Raw genomic sequence first — 17,077 nt, forward strand, 5'->3', positions numbered from 1 at the left:
AAAATGTATTGTTCTTATTGCTCATCAATAATAGTTTTATTTAATAAATTATTAAATACATTAATACATCCTGTGAAAATAAAACAGAAAATTAGCTGCATCATGCAATACTCCTAAACTGTGTAAATTCATACATGTCAAGAATATTGGTCAAATGTGTTCAAAAATGTTATTTTTTGGCCATTTCTATGATATAATTCTGGTCATCAAAATTCAGTATTTTAGGCCTGATTTCTTTTTTTTTAGAAACATTGGATTTTTTTTAACATCCTTTTTTTCCTCCTACACATGGATAATCCATGTACTTGAATTTTGAATTTTGAAAATTGAATTCGTGAAGTGAAATATTTCAAGCCTTTTTGTTTGTTTGTTTATTTTAATCTTGATGATTATTGGTTACTGTTACGCCACGGCCAGCAGAGGGCACTGGCTCGGCTCCGGACGAGTCACGTGACATTGTTTTTGTTCGTTCGCTTCCTGATTGAGCATTTTGTGTCAAGTGACTTTAATTTGCCCCAGGTGTCCATGCTTTGAGTTAATGATGTTCTTTATTTAAATGCCTGGGTGAGTGAGCACTTCGCTCAGTATTATACCGTGTCTTTGGTTGATCCTTGTGAATATTGTTTGGGTCAGTAGTTGCGTTTGTTTCCCATGCCTCGAATGTTCTCGTTTCCCGGTGAAGACCGCGTTTACATTAACCCTGAGCTTGTGTCTAATAAAGACTGTGACCTGCATCCGCCTCCAGTCCCGTCTTGTAACAGAATACTGAGCCCAAAATGCGGAAGCAGCAGGTAGCCATGAGCGCCGCAGAAGAGGCCAGGATTTGGGCGCTTTACCGTTCGTCCCTGGAGATGAGCAAACAGCTAGAAGAGGAAATTGCTCAGTGCAAAGCCGAGCTGCGCGCCGCGTCGTCCCTCGCGCCATTTACCCCGTCCCCGCCGCCAAGGAGCGACGCCGTGCAACGCAGCCAGCACAGTGACCTGAGTATCTGGGGCTTCCCAATGCAGGGGAGGTACACCATGTTGTGCAGTCCAGAGGTGAAGGCTGGCCCAGAAATTTTTTTTGGGGGGGCAACGAGGACAGCAGAGCTCCAGCCTGAGGCCTATGGGGAGGTCTCAGCTGTGGAGCTCCTACCTGAGGTCAACATGGCGACCTCAGAGCGACAGCTTAAGGTGGCTGAGGAGGCCGTCCCGCTGCCCTGCCCGGCCGAGGAGGCCGTCCTGCTGTCCAGCCCAGCAGAGGAGGTTGTCATGCTGCCCTGCACAGCCGAGGAAGCTGTCCTGTTGTCCAGCCCAGCCGAGGAGGTCGTCACGCTGTCCTGCACAGCCGAGGAAGCTGTCCTGCTGCTCTGCTTGGCCCAGCCCGCCAGTCCCGCCGGGGATGCCGCCCAGCTCGCCAGTCCCGCCGGGGATGCCGCCCAGCCCGCCAGTCCCGCCGGGGATGCCGCCCAGCCTGCCAGTCCCGCTGGGGGGCGGTGCCCTGTGTTCCAGAGCTGCTGGGGGGCGGTGCCCTGTGTTCCAGAGCTGCCGGGGGGTGTTGCTCCGCCCCTCCGCTGCCCGACGGAGGCTGCCTCGCTTTCCGTGGCAGCGAGAGACAGCTCGCACAGGGGCCCGGGACCCCTGTTGGAGGGGGGTTCTTGGTGCTCTGGGAGGAGCACCCTTTGGACGGGGGTTCTGTCATGCCACGGCCAGCGGAGGGCACTGGCTCGGCTCCGGATGAGTCACGTGACATTGTTTTTGTTCGCTCGCTTCCTGATTGAGCATTTTGTGTTAAGTGACTTTAATTTGCCTCAGGTGTCCATGCTTTGAGTTAATGATGTTCTTTATTTAAATGCCTGGGTGACTGAGCACTTTGCTCAGTATTATACCGTGTCTTTGGTTGATCCTTGTGAATATTGTTTGGGTCAGTAGTTGCGTTTGTTTCCCATGCCTCAAATGTTCTCGTTTCCCGGTGAAGACCGCGTTTACTTTAACCCTGAGCTTGTGTCTAATAAAGACTGTGACCTGCATCCGCCTCCAGTCCCATCTTGTAACAGTTACAGCTCATGGAAATCAAAAATTCTTTATTTTAATATTTTCTGATACTGGATTTTTCATTTCCATCAGCTGTAAGCCATAAATATCAAGATTAATACAAAAAAAGACTTGAAATATTTCACTTTGTGAAATGAATTTAGAATATATGAAAGTTCCACTTTTTTAATTAAATTATGGAAAAAATTACTTTTCCATTATATTCTATTTTTCTTTTAGATGCACCTGCATAGTGGCAATGAAATCTACAACCAAGATATTTAAAATTTCAATTTGATACATGTTGGTGGTACAATGGCACAGTGGGTAGCGTTGCCGGCTCACAACTCTAGAGTCCCAAGTTGTGAGCCCAGGTTACTGTTTCAGTGCATGTTCTTGTGTCCTCCCACCTCCCAAAAACATGCTGCTGGGTGGGCTTACTTCTCTAAACTGCCCCTAGGTGTGAAAGAGTCTGTGAATGTGTGTACCCTTAACCATGTGTCCTCACCTCATGTGTTCCTGGGGTACATTACAGATCCGCCATGACCCTTGCCATGACACGGATCTTACTGTAGATCTATTTTGAATGTTTCAGAAGCAGTTATCCTGAATTAGATTCCTTAACTGACTTTCCTCAACTAAAAATGAATCTCTTCCCTATAGGGTGCATCATCTTCCTTTCCTAGTTAATTTTATTCATACCACATTGCACATTCTCAGGATTGTTTCCATGGTAACCTGGAGGACAAGAGAGGAGTTGAAAATATATCTGCATTGCAATATCTCTATTTCCAGACTTTTCATAACTGGAAAACTTTCTTTGACACGGAACAATGCTTTTCCCATACTGAGGATAAAAGTGTGGGGGAGTGGCAGTGCTTGCTGTCAGACTCAAAAGTTTTTTGTATCCTGGTTTTTCAAATGGATCACTCAATGTGCTTAGTTTTGCATTCCATCTCATTTTTCCGAGGCATCGCATTATCCTTCTGCCTGAGTTTTCAATTGACACAGACTGGGTGGAAGCGGCCTGCATCCAGCCTTGTTCCATCCAAAATCCCCTTGGCATGAGTCTCCACTGGTGCTCCAGCCAATTTACAAGAGGCTTTGGTCAAAACCATTCGAACAAAGTCTGTGGAATATCTTTCAATAGGTGTTTGTAGATGGGCATCAGTGATATTCAAAGCCCTGAAAGTAATCTATGGTTCTGTTTATGATTGATCCATGGGAGGGTTTAGAAGCTTTGCATCAGTGCAAGTTAGGGCAGAGGAGCAAGAAGCCACCCAAATACTTACTCTCATCATTGGATAAAGACCAGTCTGTGGGTGTGTAGCTGGCAGGTATCTGAAAATCCAACCATAAATATGAGCTGTGGTAAGGGGCAAGAGCTGTATATCCATAGACGTAACTGTCAACCAAGACCACTGAGATAAGATAATGGACATGCTAATTCAGAGCCCTTGGTTTCGCCTGTCCCTTTTCCCCAGATTCTTCCCACTGCGGATCTTTGACCAGCACTTTTGGGATCAGTGGGACAGTGAATTTTTTGCACCTTTCCACTCCCTGTTTTACTACCAACCTTATATCAGCTGTCATCGAAGTTGGTGGGACACTGGCATGTCAGAGGCAAGTAAAAGGGTTGTTAATAATTACACTGGTAGTGTGCATAGTTGTTCATTTCTAGTGGTATCTAAAATTAAACTTATTATAAACTAACTAAATAAATAAATTATTTAGTTTTTTTTTTATTTATGTCAGGTAATTTCCTCTCTGACATGCAGGTAAAAAAAGGTAAAGACCACTTTGTAATTAACTTGGATGTGAAGCACTTCAACCCTGAAGAGCTGTCAGTCAAGATCAGTGATGAGTATGTAAATATTTGTGGAAAACATAAGGAGCGAGAGGTAAGCACAGTCACTACAGAATAGCTGTGTCTATCATATAATTTCTCCCTAGATTTAGAACGAAACTGGTCTAATAAAGATAATACTATAATAAATATATAAAAAAGATTTGCCATACAGATATAGTTTATCCTCATATGCTTCCTCACAGGACGAGCAAGGATATGTGGCAAGGGAGTTTTTCAGGAAGTATAAGGTGCCAGCAGGAGTCGATTCAAAGACCTTCACCTCCTGTCTGACATCTGATGGTGTACTGAGTATCTGTGCTCCCCAGAACCTGCAGGATCTTGCTGTGTGCAGCATTCCCATTACCTGTGAGGAGAAGGTTTCTGCACCAAAGTAAACCCCTGTCCAGAGGCTTGGATCTCGTCTCATTTACATACTGCTTCTCTTACTGTTCATCGTTCTAATGGTTCACTTCTTCTGAAGCTACAGCCTATACAAACATACATACACATTTCAAATAGAACTGACCTTAGCTTTCACTGGAAGATATTTAATCCCCAAATGCAATTTAATTGAAACCATGTCGCTTTACAATTCAAATAAACAATTCAGTGAAAATATGAAAGGCAAAAAAAATCTTAGAGTGGTGATTGCCAGAGTGCTTTGGACCCAACATGTGGAAATTACTGTAGTGTTCAAAGTAGTATAGAGGCTTTGTAGATTTGTATGTCAGTCAATTACAGTGTTTAATGGCACTGCAGCACGAGCAACACTATGCTCTTTAACTAAATCAGTTCAAGTAAGGTCAGTTCTTGTACAAGCTAAAGGCATAACTCTCAAAAACAAACGAGCTCTTTCATGGGCTTTATGGGTTTGGACTGCAAGCTGGTAATCAGTGATTCATATTTGTCTCTGCTGCCATGCATTGTAACCTTTATGCTTTCTTTTCCACCAAATGTCACATATTAAAACTAACTGGTAATAGTAACAGTGTCAGTAGCTAACCATAGCATGTCTGTTATTAAAATAACAGGGATCTGAAAATGGCTGTGTTTGCTTGAATGATACTCTTGCAGACATTTAAATTTTCTTCCATGCTTCCCTTACATTAGCACAATACTTGAGCCAATGTTTTCATTTCAATAGTTTATTCATATCACATTACATAAGCTATAATGTATTCTATAATATTTAACAAAAATAATTAAATAAATGGTTGTAGATGACTGCACAGTGTAGCTGTTTGGCATTCAAGCTCTAATTAATGCTCTAATTAATGATTTTATTCCCCTAAAATATTCTTCTCTGCTTTACTACTTTGTATGCAAAAGGGAAAGTGTATTTTTCAAAATATTAGCTACAATCTGGATTTTACTGCAATTATTGGTCGTCTAGACGACCACGTGCCTCTACGTATTGCAACAAAATGCAATAATAATCCATCTCAATATTATGAGAGCCATACATGTTCTCCACCACCAGAGTACGTTTTATAATTTTCACTGTTTAGGACAAAGAGTGCTCAATGTGAGTAGAGACAAAAAGTCTTTGATATAAAGAACTTCAGCGCCATCAGCTGCAAAAGTGTTACGCCACGGCCAGCAGAGGGCACTGGCTCGGCTCCGGACGAGTCACGTGACATTGTTTTTGTTCGCTCGCTTCCCGATTGAGCATTTTGAGTTAAGTGACTTTAATTTGCCCCAGGTGTCCATGCTTTGAGTTAATCATGTTCTTTATTTAAATGCCTGGGTGACTGAGCACTTCGCTTAGTATTATACCGTGTCTTTGGTTGATCCTTGTCAGTATTGTTTGGATCAGTAGTTGCGTTTATTTTCCATGCCTCGAATGTTCTCGTTTCCCGGTGAAGACCGCGTTTACTTTAATCCCGAGTTTGGTGTCTAATAAAGACTGAGACCTGCATCCGCCTCCAGTCCCGTTTCGTAACAAAAAGCTTGAACTGCATTCACATAATAATACCAGTACATCAGCCAAACTCTTAATCTGAAAATTCCTAATCTGTAAATAATTTAGGTAAATATTATGGATGCAATGCCCTTATCGATCTGTTTAGTGCTTCAAATATTCATACATGTAACTGTACTTGTATTTAAAAAGGGAAGTTTCTACACCACAAGGGGTTTTTGTGAAAACACTAGAGAACAATAAGGGGAAGAGGCTACTTGAGTTTGTTTTTGGATGAGAGTAAAGGCTTTTTTCTTGAAACCCTTTGAAACAACTTGTGATGTAGGTGACTTCGGATTGTAGTTTGGAGACTTTCTGACCCCAAGATGCAACTAACTTCTGCAATTCTCCAGTTGTGATCCTTGGAGATTTTTGGCCACTCGAACCATCCTCTTCATACTGTGTTGAGGCAATATAGACACGTGTCCAATTCCAGGTTGATTCATAACAGTTCCAGTTGACTGGAACATCTTAATTATTGCCCTGATGGTGGAAATGGGCATTTTCAATGCTTGTGCTATTTTATTATAGCCACATCCCATTTTGTGAAGCTTAACAACCTTTTGCCACACATCACAGCTATACTACTTGGTCTTACCCATTGTCATGAATGACTGAGGCCCTGTCCCAAATCGTGCACTTCATGTGGACTTGCAGTCTCGTGGCCTTCAGTTGTGCATGCTCTTGAAGTCTACCAGTCCATAGTGTGTCCCATTTATGATTTTGGCGCTTGTGAGGGTTCTCACAAGTGACCCCTTTGCGCCCTCACTGTGGTCTTCATTGAAGCCCACACTGCTGCAGGCTCATGGCAGTCCACTACCCAACAGTCCTTGTGACAGACCAATCAGAAAGCAGAGGAGGAGTTTTGATTGCAAGTTTTAGCCAGCATGACAGAGAAGAGGATTTTTAAGTGTAAGTTTTTGTTTTTATAATTAACATTGATTTACAATGTAATTGAACTGTAGCTCTAGCATTTAGTAATATTTCATTACACAGTTTGAAGATAAAAAACATGAAATTGTAGTCAGTTAAAATGGAATGGAGCTTCAGGCTATGACCATTGTCAATGATTATTTAATAAAAACGATGCTGATGTCTCTGCATAGCAAGCCATCTTGCTAGTGTCACAATGAAAACAACAACAACTGGCAACATCTTCCTCATCTTCAACATTCCTTGTGGACTCAAGCCTTAGCGTCCCAAAGGTCTGCATTAGTTGACGTCAACAAAGTGTGGACTCAGAGGAGGGCCACAAGGGTGGAGTGTGCCATTTGGGACAGGGCATAAGGGAACTTGTCCTATGTGTTACCTCATATTTATGCCCCTGTGAAACAGGAAGTCATGGTTTCCTATTCCAAGTCACCCAGGTGTACAAATTTTTATTTTTTTAAAAATATCAGAGGGAATATACTTCAAATATATTTTTCTCATATGAATTCATTGTTGCACACCTACATTTAAAAAAAAAATTTTTTTTTGGATAAACTTGCGATGTGTTTGCAGTTTTTTGATATCCATGAGAGCAGAATATTTTTGTGAAATTTTTTAAATAAAAGATCAAAAGGTTATGTATGTATATATATATTTGTGTGTGTGTGTGTGTGTGTGTGTGTGTGTGTATATATATATATATATATATAATATATAATTGAGTATTTTAGCATCTTCAAAGTAGACATAGGAGTTCCCACCTATGCTCGACTCTTATTGGCTGCTTTTCAGAATATTTTGCTCCAAGGCGTCCGTTTAAAAAAATATATCGTTTTGTAAATAAAATGTTATTTTTTTAATCATAGAAATGAATATGTTGGCACGATTATATTTTTTGTCTACAACACCGATTTCAAACATTTAATCATACATCTTCAGATCAAAAGGTTTTTAAGATCATGAGAAACATTTCATTCAAGTGTCTCTAAACTTTTGACCGGTTGTGTGTGTGTGTGTGTGTGTGTGTGTGTGTGTGTGTGTGTATGAGCCACCAGAACAGCTTCAGCGCTTTGGAAACTATGCTCTGATTCTTCAGTTTTCTTAAATCCATGTGTAGGAATTGTGAAAGTGTGGCCTGAGTGTATGTAGACGAGGATAAGTGTTGTGTCTCCTCTCCACAGGGGGCGCTGTTTCAGCTCCAGCCCCTCTCATAAACCTGTTCCAGACTGGAACTTTTTCCGGTTGGAGACGTGGCTCTGCTCTTCTGTACCGCTGCAAGTCTGATTACGTGAGCCTCACAAGAAATAAACAAACACCTTGTTATATTATTCACGCGTTTATTGTTTTTTGAAAGCGGTTGAGTATCTTGGCGGTGGAATTAAGCATCTTAAGACGGATCCAAAATGGTATGGAGTGATTTTATCTCTGGTTATAAAGCGGAACAGAGTTAATGAGCTAGCTACCAGCTAACATGGAGCAGGTTCATTACTGACAGCAGACTGCGCAACGGTCACAACTGTTCCTTCTGACAGCATAGCACTAATATTTTCTGAAATAATTATCCTAAGAACTTTACATTAACACATATTTCGGAAATTAGCTGGAGGTCATAGCGAACTAGTTATATCTGTTAATGTAGGGTAACGTTAGCTAGCTGGTTGTAGCTAGCTAGCTAGTTAGCTAGCTAGTTAGCTAATGTTAGTCGTTAAAGGTGTAGCCAAATTTGGAGGAAAAAAGGCTTTGTTTTAGTTTTCATATTAAATAGTTTTCCTTTATCCAGTTAACCAGGCTGTGTATCAGTGTAAAAGATAGGACCTTTTGTCCATGACCCTTTCATGAAGATTGACAAATGGAAGTTAGCCGATTTTAGCCAACTTTGGCTAACTTTGTTTAAAGTCAGCAGGAGTGAGTGACAGGTTTCTGAATAACACACTGAGATATATTTTAACATTCCTCTTTGTTTTCACAAAATTATTTAACGCTAAACCTGGTCAAGTGCACATAAAGCTAAAGGTCAGACACCACGTCATTATGAAACCTGACCCGTTGAAAGTCTATATTAATAAAGTTTGGTTTTTAATTAAAAATGTATTACATTGGGTACATGGGTGGGAATATATGAGGCGAAAGATCTTAAATGTGTACTAAATTACACATCTAATTTTAATGTTATCTGTTAATCTACTTATTAATCAATTAAATGCATTTTCCTCAGATTTTTTTTTGTTTTATTGTGATTATGCACTCAGTGCTCAGACTTTTACATAAGAGTTTGTTTGTTTGTTTGTTTGTTTGTTTGTTTTTGTTTGTTTGTTTGTTTAATTAATAACACAGTGCTGCTGAATACTCAAATCTGATTGATCCAGCAGCAGCTCTGACAAATCTGGTTGTAAATCACAAATACACGCACATACATATACACTACCGGTCAAACGTTTTGAGACACTTGACTGAAATGTTTCTCATGATCTTAAAAATATTTTGATCTGAAGCTGTATGATTAAATGTATGAAGTCGGTGTTGTAGACAAAAATATCATTGTGGCACCATATTAATTTCTTTCATTAGAAAAGTAATATTTTATTTACAAAAAAAAAAAAATTTCTTCCAACGGATGACTTGGAGCGAAATATTCCGAAAAGCAGCCAATAAGAGTCCAGCATAGGTGGAAACTCCTTTAATACTGTTTAAAAAGCATCTCAGGGGGATTCCTCAAGAAATTGGTTGAGAAAATGCCAAGAATACATTTCTGGAAATTCTAGGCAAAAAAGATGTCTACTTTGAAGATGATAAAATATTACATTATTTTGGATTTTTTTTTTTTTATCAAAACTTAATTCCCATAGTTCCATCTGTGTTACTCCAGAGTTTTGATGACTTTATTATTATTCTAAAATGTGGAGGGGAAAAAATAAAGAATGAGTGTTTCTAAACTTTTGACTAGTAGTGTAATTTTATTTGTATGTAGATATATATTACACACACACGTAATCACTGCTTTAATTCACCTGAGACAGCTTATGAAGAAATACACAAGTCAATAACTGGAATAAATCATGTGCCACAGGTTCAGTAATCTGGTTTCTAAGGACTGGAATCATGAACCAGTTCCTCAATCAGCTTGCAACTATGGCACTAAAAAAAATTATAGCAATGAGTCCTTATGAGATCAGAGGATCAGGACTGAAGAACTTCAGTAGATCTTGTCTGCTACTCTAATAATGTTTTGCCTGTTTATTTATATGTATATAATTTTTAAAATCTCTTTGTAGGTGCTATTGGCCGCTGCAGTGTGCACCAAGTCAGGAAAAGCCATAGTGTCACGGCAGTTTGTAGAGATGACCCGCACTCGCATCGAGGGTCTCCTGGCTGCCTTTCCTAAACTGATGAGCACAGGGAAGCAGCACACTTTTGTAGAGACAGATAGTGTGCGCTATGTCTATCAGCCATTAGAGAAGCTCTATATGGTTCTTGTCACCACGAAAAACAGCAACATTCTGGAGGACTTGGAGACACTACGGCTCTTCTCTCGTGTGGTATGAAATGATTTTCTGCTTTACTTCTCCTCTACATTACCCTTCATCGTATTCTATTCAGTATATTATATACATGTGTGTTCATTTTCAGATCCCTGAGTACTGCCGTGTGCTGGAGGAGAGCGAGATCTCCGAACATTGCTTCGATCTCATATTTGCTTTTGATGAAATTGTTGCTTTGGGCTACAGGGAAAATGTTAACCTGGCCCAGATCCGAACCTTCACTGAAATGGACTCGCATGAAGAGAAGGTCTTCCGTGCAGTCAGAGAGGTGAGGTGGCTTGGTTCAGTTTGAAAAGTATGACAAAGGAGCATTCTTGATGTGTTCTCTTTAGTGAGGGTGCATGAGCATGTGAAAGATATAATGTGCTACCCAGTCCCAAGCTTTTTTGTTTTGTTTTCCTCTGGAAACTCAATTCACTCAGTATGACTAGCATAATGTAACAATTTGTAGCAAGCAAGTTACCTAATTAATGCATTAATACAGATTAAGGATACAATTTCTCTTGCATTCTGGATTAGTAGTCAGCATGTTTGCCTCATAACTCTGGGGTTGGGGGTTCAAATCCCACCTCCGCCCTTTGTGTGTACGGAGATTTCATGTTGTCCCCGTGTTTCGGGGGTTTCCTCCAGGTACACCGGTTTCCTCCCCCAGTCAAAATAAACAAATTTTTAATAATGAGTAAGTACATCGTAAATCCACCTTCCAAACCATGTTTTTGTCTTAAGGTTCTTTCACACTGAGTGCAATTAAGCGACGCGAATGTTTAACGTGATGACGCTCTTGAATCGAAACAGTAGATCCTTAAGGAGCTGTTCACACCGGGCACGATCATTCGCAGAGCGACAAAGCGACACTTTTTTTTTGTCCAGTGTGTCGATTTTTTTTTTCCTGCTGCTCCACAAAGAAATGGGCCATTCAATTAGATTTTAGCTTTAGATCACGTGTCCAGTGACGCTGCTGGTGCACAAAGGGGTGAGATAGGTGGTGCTATAGCACAGAAAGCTGTTTTGAAATCCAGTGTAAACACCAAAGAAGAGTATTCCAGAAGAGAATGTATATTGAGTTCTTATCATTTGCCAAGTTTCCATCAACCTTTTGTGCATTTCTGTTATTGACAAAGTGAAAGTGCAGAAAAAAAATGTGCAATATTTGCTGTCTCCCGCCCGTATTTCCATCCAATTGGCCTTTTACCAATAAAATGATGTGCATCAGTTACTTATGCATTAAAAAGTGCCGTTTTCTCATGACATTTGGCTCTACGTGTGGTCTTGGGCATTAAACTCGGTTTTGTCCCACTATTGTGTTGTTGCATTATATTCCACGTTATTTCATTCATTCTAAAATAGCTTAATGGTGCTGTTCAAAAAACACACAAAAAATTCTTAACAGTTTGTGCTGTGGTGCTATACACTAACTTATGTAAATAATATTCTCAGTGGTCAAAGACGATAGGCCGATCAGCTGAATAGTGGCTTGCACCATCTAGTGTGCAGGCGTGAAATGCATTCTTGGTCAGCGCCATCAATCGTGCAGGTGTGAACTAGCTGAAGGCGATCGGTTGTTTCGCGTTCGGTGTTAAAGCACTTTTGCTTCGCTTTATCGCATCGTGCTCAGTGTGAAAGGACCTATACTGTGATTCACTAAGGTAAGCCTATTATAAGTATCTGTATTTTAGGGGTGTTTTCCACCTCGCTTATAAATGCCTGTTCGGCTGTGCGCATTTCACTTTCGCTTTCGAATTAGCGACAATTTGGGGGTGGCAGTTGCTTGAATGGTGGGTTCAGTATTATTCTTAATGAAAAACACAACAACTACAAAACAGTACAATGAAAACCTCGCTTATATTAAACATGGAACTTTTGAAACCGAATCTTCCACCATCATCTTGTCAGTCAGCTCACCTCACTCTCACTTGTGATAAATGAAATCTGACCCCTTGCTCATCTGTGTTCCGATCATTCGGCTCATGCCGAATTGAGCAGACACGTTCAGTTTTTAATTGTATTGTCCGTTCTCTAACTGAACTAAATGATTTTTATTACTATAAAAAAAGCAAAACGACGGTGAGGGCAGTGCTGCGGTGGACAAGTGATGTAATTGGTGTGCAGCCCGAACACCATCTATCACAGCAAGCCTAGCCAAAACTTAGATAGTGTACCTTTAACCAAAAGCTGATGTATTATGCATGTTGTTCTAGGAGAGTTATATGACAGCTTTGTTCTGCAAATTATTTTGCTCAGCTTCCTCAGTATTTGCAAATACTTGCATGTGCCTGATTCAGAAATGATCTGTGCATGCTAATTAAGCCACCATTTTTTTTTAAAACTACCTTCAGCCTATTCTCAAATCGGCCGGTGTGTAGTGCAGCAGGTGGTGAGGTTCAGCATAAGCAGAATGAGTAGCATACGCCATAGTTACAGCACTGAGGTTTCTTGCTGCAATATGAAGAACTTTGAACATACTTACCAGTCAATAGGAATTAGGTTATATTCTCTAGTTGTTGAACTGAACAAATACAAATAATAATAATAAAAAAAAACCATGAATAGTCCATCATGAAATCTGTTTACTCCCTGAGGTCATGCGCTATGGGATTTGTCCATATCTGTTAATGATTTTTTTTTGTTGTTTGTTTGTTTATTCTCACATTAGACCCAAGAACGAGAAGCAAATGCAGAGATGAGGCGAAAGGCTAAAGAGCTGCAGCAGGCGAGACGGGATGCAGAGCGTGCCGGCAAAAAGGCACCAGGCTTTGGAGGTTTTGGAAGTTCAGGAATGAGCAGCACAACTACCATCATCACAGACTCAGTGATGGAACCAGAGAAGCCTAAACCAGCTCCTGTATCAGTTAGGTATGTGTACCACGTAGTTACATGCAAAATACCTGACTACATAACAGTGCATTTCTTTCTTTCTTATTAGTTTCTATGAACAGAATTAACGTGAGGTTGTGTCATCTCCAGGCCAAGTGGTTCTGGTAAAGCACTGAAACTGGGTGCCAAAGGAAAGGAGATTGATAACTTTGTAGACAAACTTAAGTCGGAGGGTGAAAATATTGTGATACCCAGTGCTGGAAGGAAAGCTTCAGAAGTCTCTAAAGTCCTTCAGCCTCCTGTGAACACTGAAAGGTATGCTTTATATTCTAACAGTGATTCTTCACAATTATTAAGCATAAGGAATATTTAAAATCTTCAGAGAGTAATGCGTGGCTCATGTATTGCTCGAACGGCTCAGTGTACATCTAAGGATGGAGGAGAAGATATCTCTGACCTGTGGACGGGATGGTGGGTTGCAGAACATGGAGATCCTGGGTATGATCACACTGAGAGTCTCAGATGACAAATATGGCCGCATCCGCTTGCATATTAACAACAATGACAAGAAAGGAGTGCAACTGCAGGTAATTTTGCATTCTGGTGTTTCAAGATTGCATATGTAAAGAAATCTATTTTGCAGTTAAAGGGGTCCCTTTCAAATGTGACCATTTTGAGAACCCCTGGTGTAAATTGGCAGGCTTGGTCAAAGGGGTCTGCACAATTATTTCTAGAGTGAGCAGGAGTGGGATTAAAAAACGGTCCTGCCTACACCTCTACACTGTTGCATGAACTTGCTTGTTTTATTGATTTTAATTTTGCTCGAGTAGGACGATTAGAGAGTCGTAAACCATATGTCTGCACGACACCCCTCATTTAATAATTGTTCATAACAATACAAATGCAAATCTTTATCAAATATCACTGGAAATAATTCATTTTATAAATCGTTTTTTCAGACCCATCCTAATGTAGATAAGAAGCTGTTCACTGCAGAGTCTTTGATTGGACTGAAAAACCAAGAAAAGTCTTTCCCCCTTAACAGCGATGTGGGTGTGCTGAAGTGGAGGCTACAGAGCACAGACGAGTCCCTCATCCCTTTAACCAGTGGGTTCCTCTTGAATTAGTACATGCTTAAATCCTTAAATGTGTACCAAAATTTTACAAAAGTTTACACTTTGGCTATTAACATTAAACTTATTTTGTCTGTAGTAAACTGCTGGCCTTCAGAAAGTGGTAGCAACTGCGATGTCAACATTGAGTATGAGCTCCAGGACGAGGGCCTTGAACTCAATGATGTAATCATCACCATCCCTGTACCGTAAGTTCCTGTTAAAGCACATCCAGAACCCCCTCCCCAACAAGGAAAAAAGCATTTCCACTATTGTCAGGATATCACAAGTTTGAATCCTGATGCTTCTACAGCCTTTAGCCTCCCTTGGCTGGGACCCAAGGAAGCAAATTTAGCCATGCTGTCTGGGTGGGAGGGATGGCATACAATATTCTTTGTCAAACAGCGACATTTACCAGTCATGGGCATCTGTGAGCTCATGTTCACAGAAGAGGGCAGATACCACATTCCTCGGAGTGAATGAGCAGCAGTTTGAAAAGATGCTGTTGGTTGACTTCATGTGTCTTTAATTTTTCCGCAATGGGAAAGTTTTTTGTCTTGTTAATTTTGAGAGAGAGAGAAAAGAAACTGGTAAGGGAACAACTGTTTTAAGCTGCTTTATTGTAATGGGGGAAAAAAAACACTTTTACATCCATTCCACAACACAAGTCTAACTAAAAATGGAAGAAAAAAAGGTATGATGTAACATACTTTATTTAACAACATTAGTGTTGGTAAATTGCTGTGGTATAATGAACAAATGTGCTGTTATAGAAAACTAATTAACTTTGGGATAGTAACAGTAACTACGTTTTATATCAGGCCACATCTCACCACCCCATTGAGAATTATTTTCATATAACGGTATGTTCTGTCATGTTTTATTCCTTGCATCATGCACCCCAAATTTGCAGGTCAGGAGTAGGCGCACCTGTTGTTGGAGATCTTGATGGCGAGTATCGCCATGACAGCAGGAAAAACATTCTTGAATGGTCCCTGCCTGTCATTGATGAAAACAACAAGAGTGGAAGTTTGGAGTTCAGCATAGCTGGGAGGCCAAATGACTTCTTTCCAGTGAATGTGTCATTTGTGTCTAAACGCACCTATTCTGACATTCAGGTGAGCTGGAGTGTTTGGGATGTATGCCCAGTTATTATGATAATGATGGGGGGGGGAATAAAATCATGAAAACCAAATCTCTTTGCCTGTTACTATAGGTGGCCAAAGTTACCCAGGTTGAAGAGGACAGCCCGGTGAAATTCTCCTCTGAGACTTCCTTTGTTGTCGACAAGTATGAGATACTCTAAAGACTATTAAAAGAAATGTTTCTAGCCTGCCTGCCTACCTGTGTAACAGTTTGGACACAGTACAATCTGAGTGTCCAAATCTTTCCTGATGGCGTGCAGTATTTGTGTATTTGTTTGTATGGCAAAGGAAATTATATGTTTATATAAAATGAATCTAAGAGGTAAATGAACCACATTTTAACATGAACACAGATGGACCTTGAGCTTTGCGACTTGAGGCCAAGGACACTGAGATATCATCACACCACATTGTCTCATCTTACAGCCTGAATCTGGACCTACGAGTCTCATAACCCCTGAAATAAATTATAGGAGGAACTTGAGAGTTGCCCCAGTATAATATATTTTCTATATCGTAACCTTATAGAGCCACACATTCTTAAATATGCGACAAATTGTATTTAGAATGACTCGTTTGTCCAAAATGAGTGAAATAAGAAAAGGAAATTGTTTTTTCTTCTATTTTCATTCATAATGAACTCTGTTGAAATATATAAATAGCTTTCACGTGTTCACTCTGTTCTGTATTTAGGAGGGCAGTTTTTTTTTCTTATTTTTTTGAAAAACTTATTATCATTTTAATTATCGATGCATATAATGCCCATCCAGGACAAAATATTGTTTTCTATCTGCTTCTTAAAGTAATTTACTTTCTGCATCAGTTGTTTTCACAGTAATACATCAGTTACATAAATCTGCAAGGATTTTTGTGAGGTCAGAAACTGCACCAGATTGAAATGTTTTCTTCTGCTCTGATAGCTGCTACTGGTTGTAAAGAGCTTGTATATTTTAAATGTCTTCAACATGCTAGAGGAGAACACTGACACAGTAACGGAGCTGTAAGAGGAGCCTTGCTATTCTTCCCTGATATAACCAGTCATTTACAATCTGAAACTCAGACATCTGTTGAGCTGACTTGCACTGGGAGCATGTTCACTGGTTGCTCTAAATTTGTCTGCAAATCTAATGTTGATTCAAGTGAAATCTGATAAAACAGAGAAATTTGTAAGATTTTTGCAAATTGAAGTGCTCAGTGCTTGATTTCTACATTCACGATTTAAAATTCTTTATCTAAGCACTTAAATCATGCATTAATAGTAGAAACAAGCATTCACAATATTTCACGTATTTTGTTCAGCTTACTTTAAGAATAGAAAAACAGTAGAAGTCCTCTGATATGTATTGATTTACTTGAGTGGAAAATATTTTCTCACTGATATCATTTTTGTATCTTCCCAAAAACTTGTCAGATAATACTTTTTGAGGGGGTTATTTTAATATCCAATGAGAGATGAAAATGATAACATTCCAGCTTACAATTACTTGTTTTGATATTAAAGCATATTGCTTGAATATGAAAGTGAGGTGTGTTTCATGAGTTGTATTTGAGTCTTGAGCCTTGTGTGCCCATGACCTTGTCACCGGTTTTGTTAGGTACTAACCACTGCATACCAGGAACACCCCACAAGACCTGCTGTTTTGTACATGCTCTGACCCATTCGTCTAGCCATCACAATTTGGCCCTTGTCAGAGTCGCTCAGATCCTTACACTTGC

General features: G+C 40.0%; 3 protein-coding genes across 3 annotated transcripts; all 3 read left to right on the plus strand.

Moving 5' to 3' along the window:
- Positions 1 to 247: 247 nt before the first annotated feature.
- On the plus strand, positions 248 to 3,632 carry LOC128621859 (fibrous sheath CABYR-binding protein-like). The gene is made up of 2 exons (XM_053647873.1): positions 248 to 1,838; positions 3,497 to 3,632. Exon 1 carries the CDS (start codon positions 777 to 779, stop codon positions 1,806 to 1,808), a length of 1,032 nt encoding a protein of 343 aa, XP_053503848.1. The 5' UTR covers positions 248 to 776; the 3' UTR covers positions 1,809 to 1,838; positions 3,497 to 3,632.
- LOC128621860 (alpha-crystallin B chain-like) lies at positions 2,218 to 5,221 on the plus strand. The gene is made up of 3 exons (XM_053647874.1): positions 2,218 to 3,635; positions 3,791 to 3,913; positions 4,065 to 5,221. The coding sequence occupies exons 1-3, from the start codon at positions 3,447 to 3,449 to the stop codon at positions 4,254 to 4,256; spliced, it is 504 nt and encodes a 167-aa protein (XP_053503849.1). The 5' UTR covers positions 2,218 to 3,446; the 3' UTR covers positions 4,257 to 5,221.
- Positions 5,222 to 7,924: 2,703 nt separating this feature from the next.
- Positions 7,925 to 16,875, plus strand: arcn1b (archain 1b). The gene is made up of 10 exons (XM_053646608.1): positions 7,925 to 8,157; positions 10,024 to 10,287; positions 10,379 to 10,558; positions 12,944 to 13,143; positions 13,255 to 13,419; positions 13,526 to 13,691; positions 14,064 to 14,211; positions 14,317 to 14,425; positions 15,130 to 15,334; positions 15,433 to 16,875. Exons 1-10 carry the CDS (start codon positions 8,155 to 8,157, stop codon positions 15,520 to 15,522), a joined length of 1,530 nt encoding a protein of 509 aa, XP_053502583.1. The 5' UTR covers positions 7,925 to 8,154; the 3' UTR covers positions 15,523 to 16,875.
- Positions 16,876 to 17,077: the final 202 nt, after the last annotated feature.

Source organism: Ictalurus furcatus, chromosome 17 (assembly GCF_023375685.1).
Source record: "Ictalurus furcatus strain D&B chromosome 17, Billie_1.0, whole genome shotgun sequence".
In the NCBI taxonomy this organism is placed as follows: domain Eukaryota; kingdom Metazoa; phylum Chordata; class Actinopteri; order Siluriformes; family Ictaluridae; genus Ictalurus; species Ictalurus furcatus.

Coding starts and splice junctions, on each gene's coding strand:
- LOC128621859 (XM_053647873.1), top strand. CDS start 777: ATGCGGAAGCAGCAGGTAGCCATGAGCGCCGCAGAAGAGGCCAGGATT.
- LOC128621860 (XM_053647874.1), top strand. CDS start 3,447: ATGGACATGCTAATTCAGAGCCCTTGGTTTCGCCTGTCCCTTTTCCCC. Junction 3,636..3,790: donor GGGACACTGGCATGTCAGAG/GCAAGTAAAAGG, acceptor TCTGACATGCAG/GTAAAAAAAGGTAAAGACCA. Junction 3,914..4,064: donor GAAAACATAAGGAGCGAGAG/GTAAGCACAGTC, acceptor GCTTCCTCACAG/GACGAGCAAGGATATGTGGC.
- arcn1b (XM_053646608.1), top strand. Junction 13,420..13,525: donor CCTCCTGTGAACACTGAAAG/GTATGCTTTATA, acceptor CGAACGGCTCAG/TGTACATCTAAGGATGGAGG. Junction 13,692..14,063: donor AGAAAGGAGTGCAACTGCAG/GTAATTTTGCAT, acceptor TCGTTTTTTCAG/ACCCATCCTAATGTAGATAA.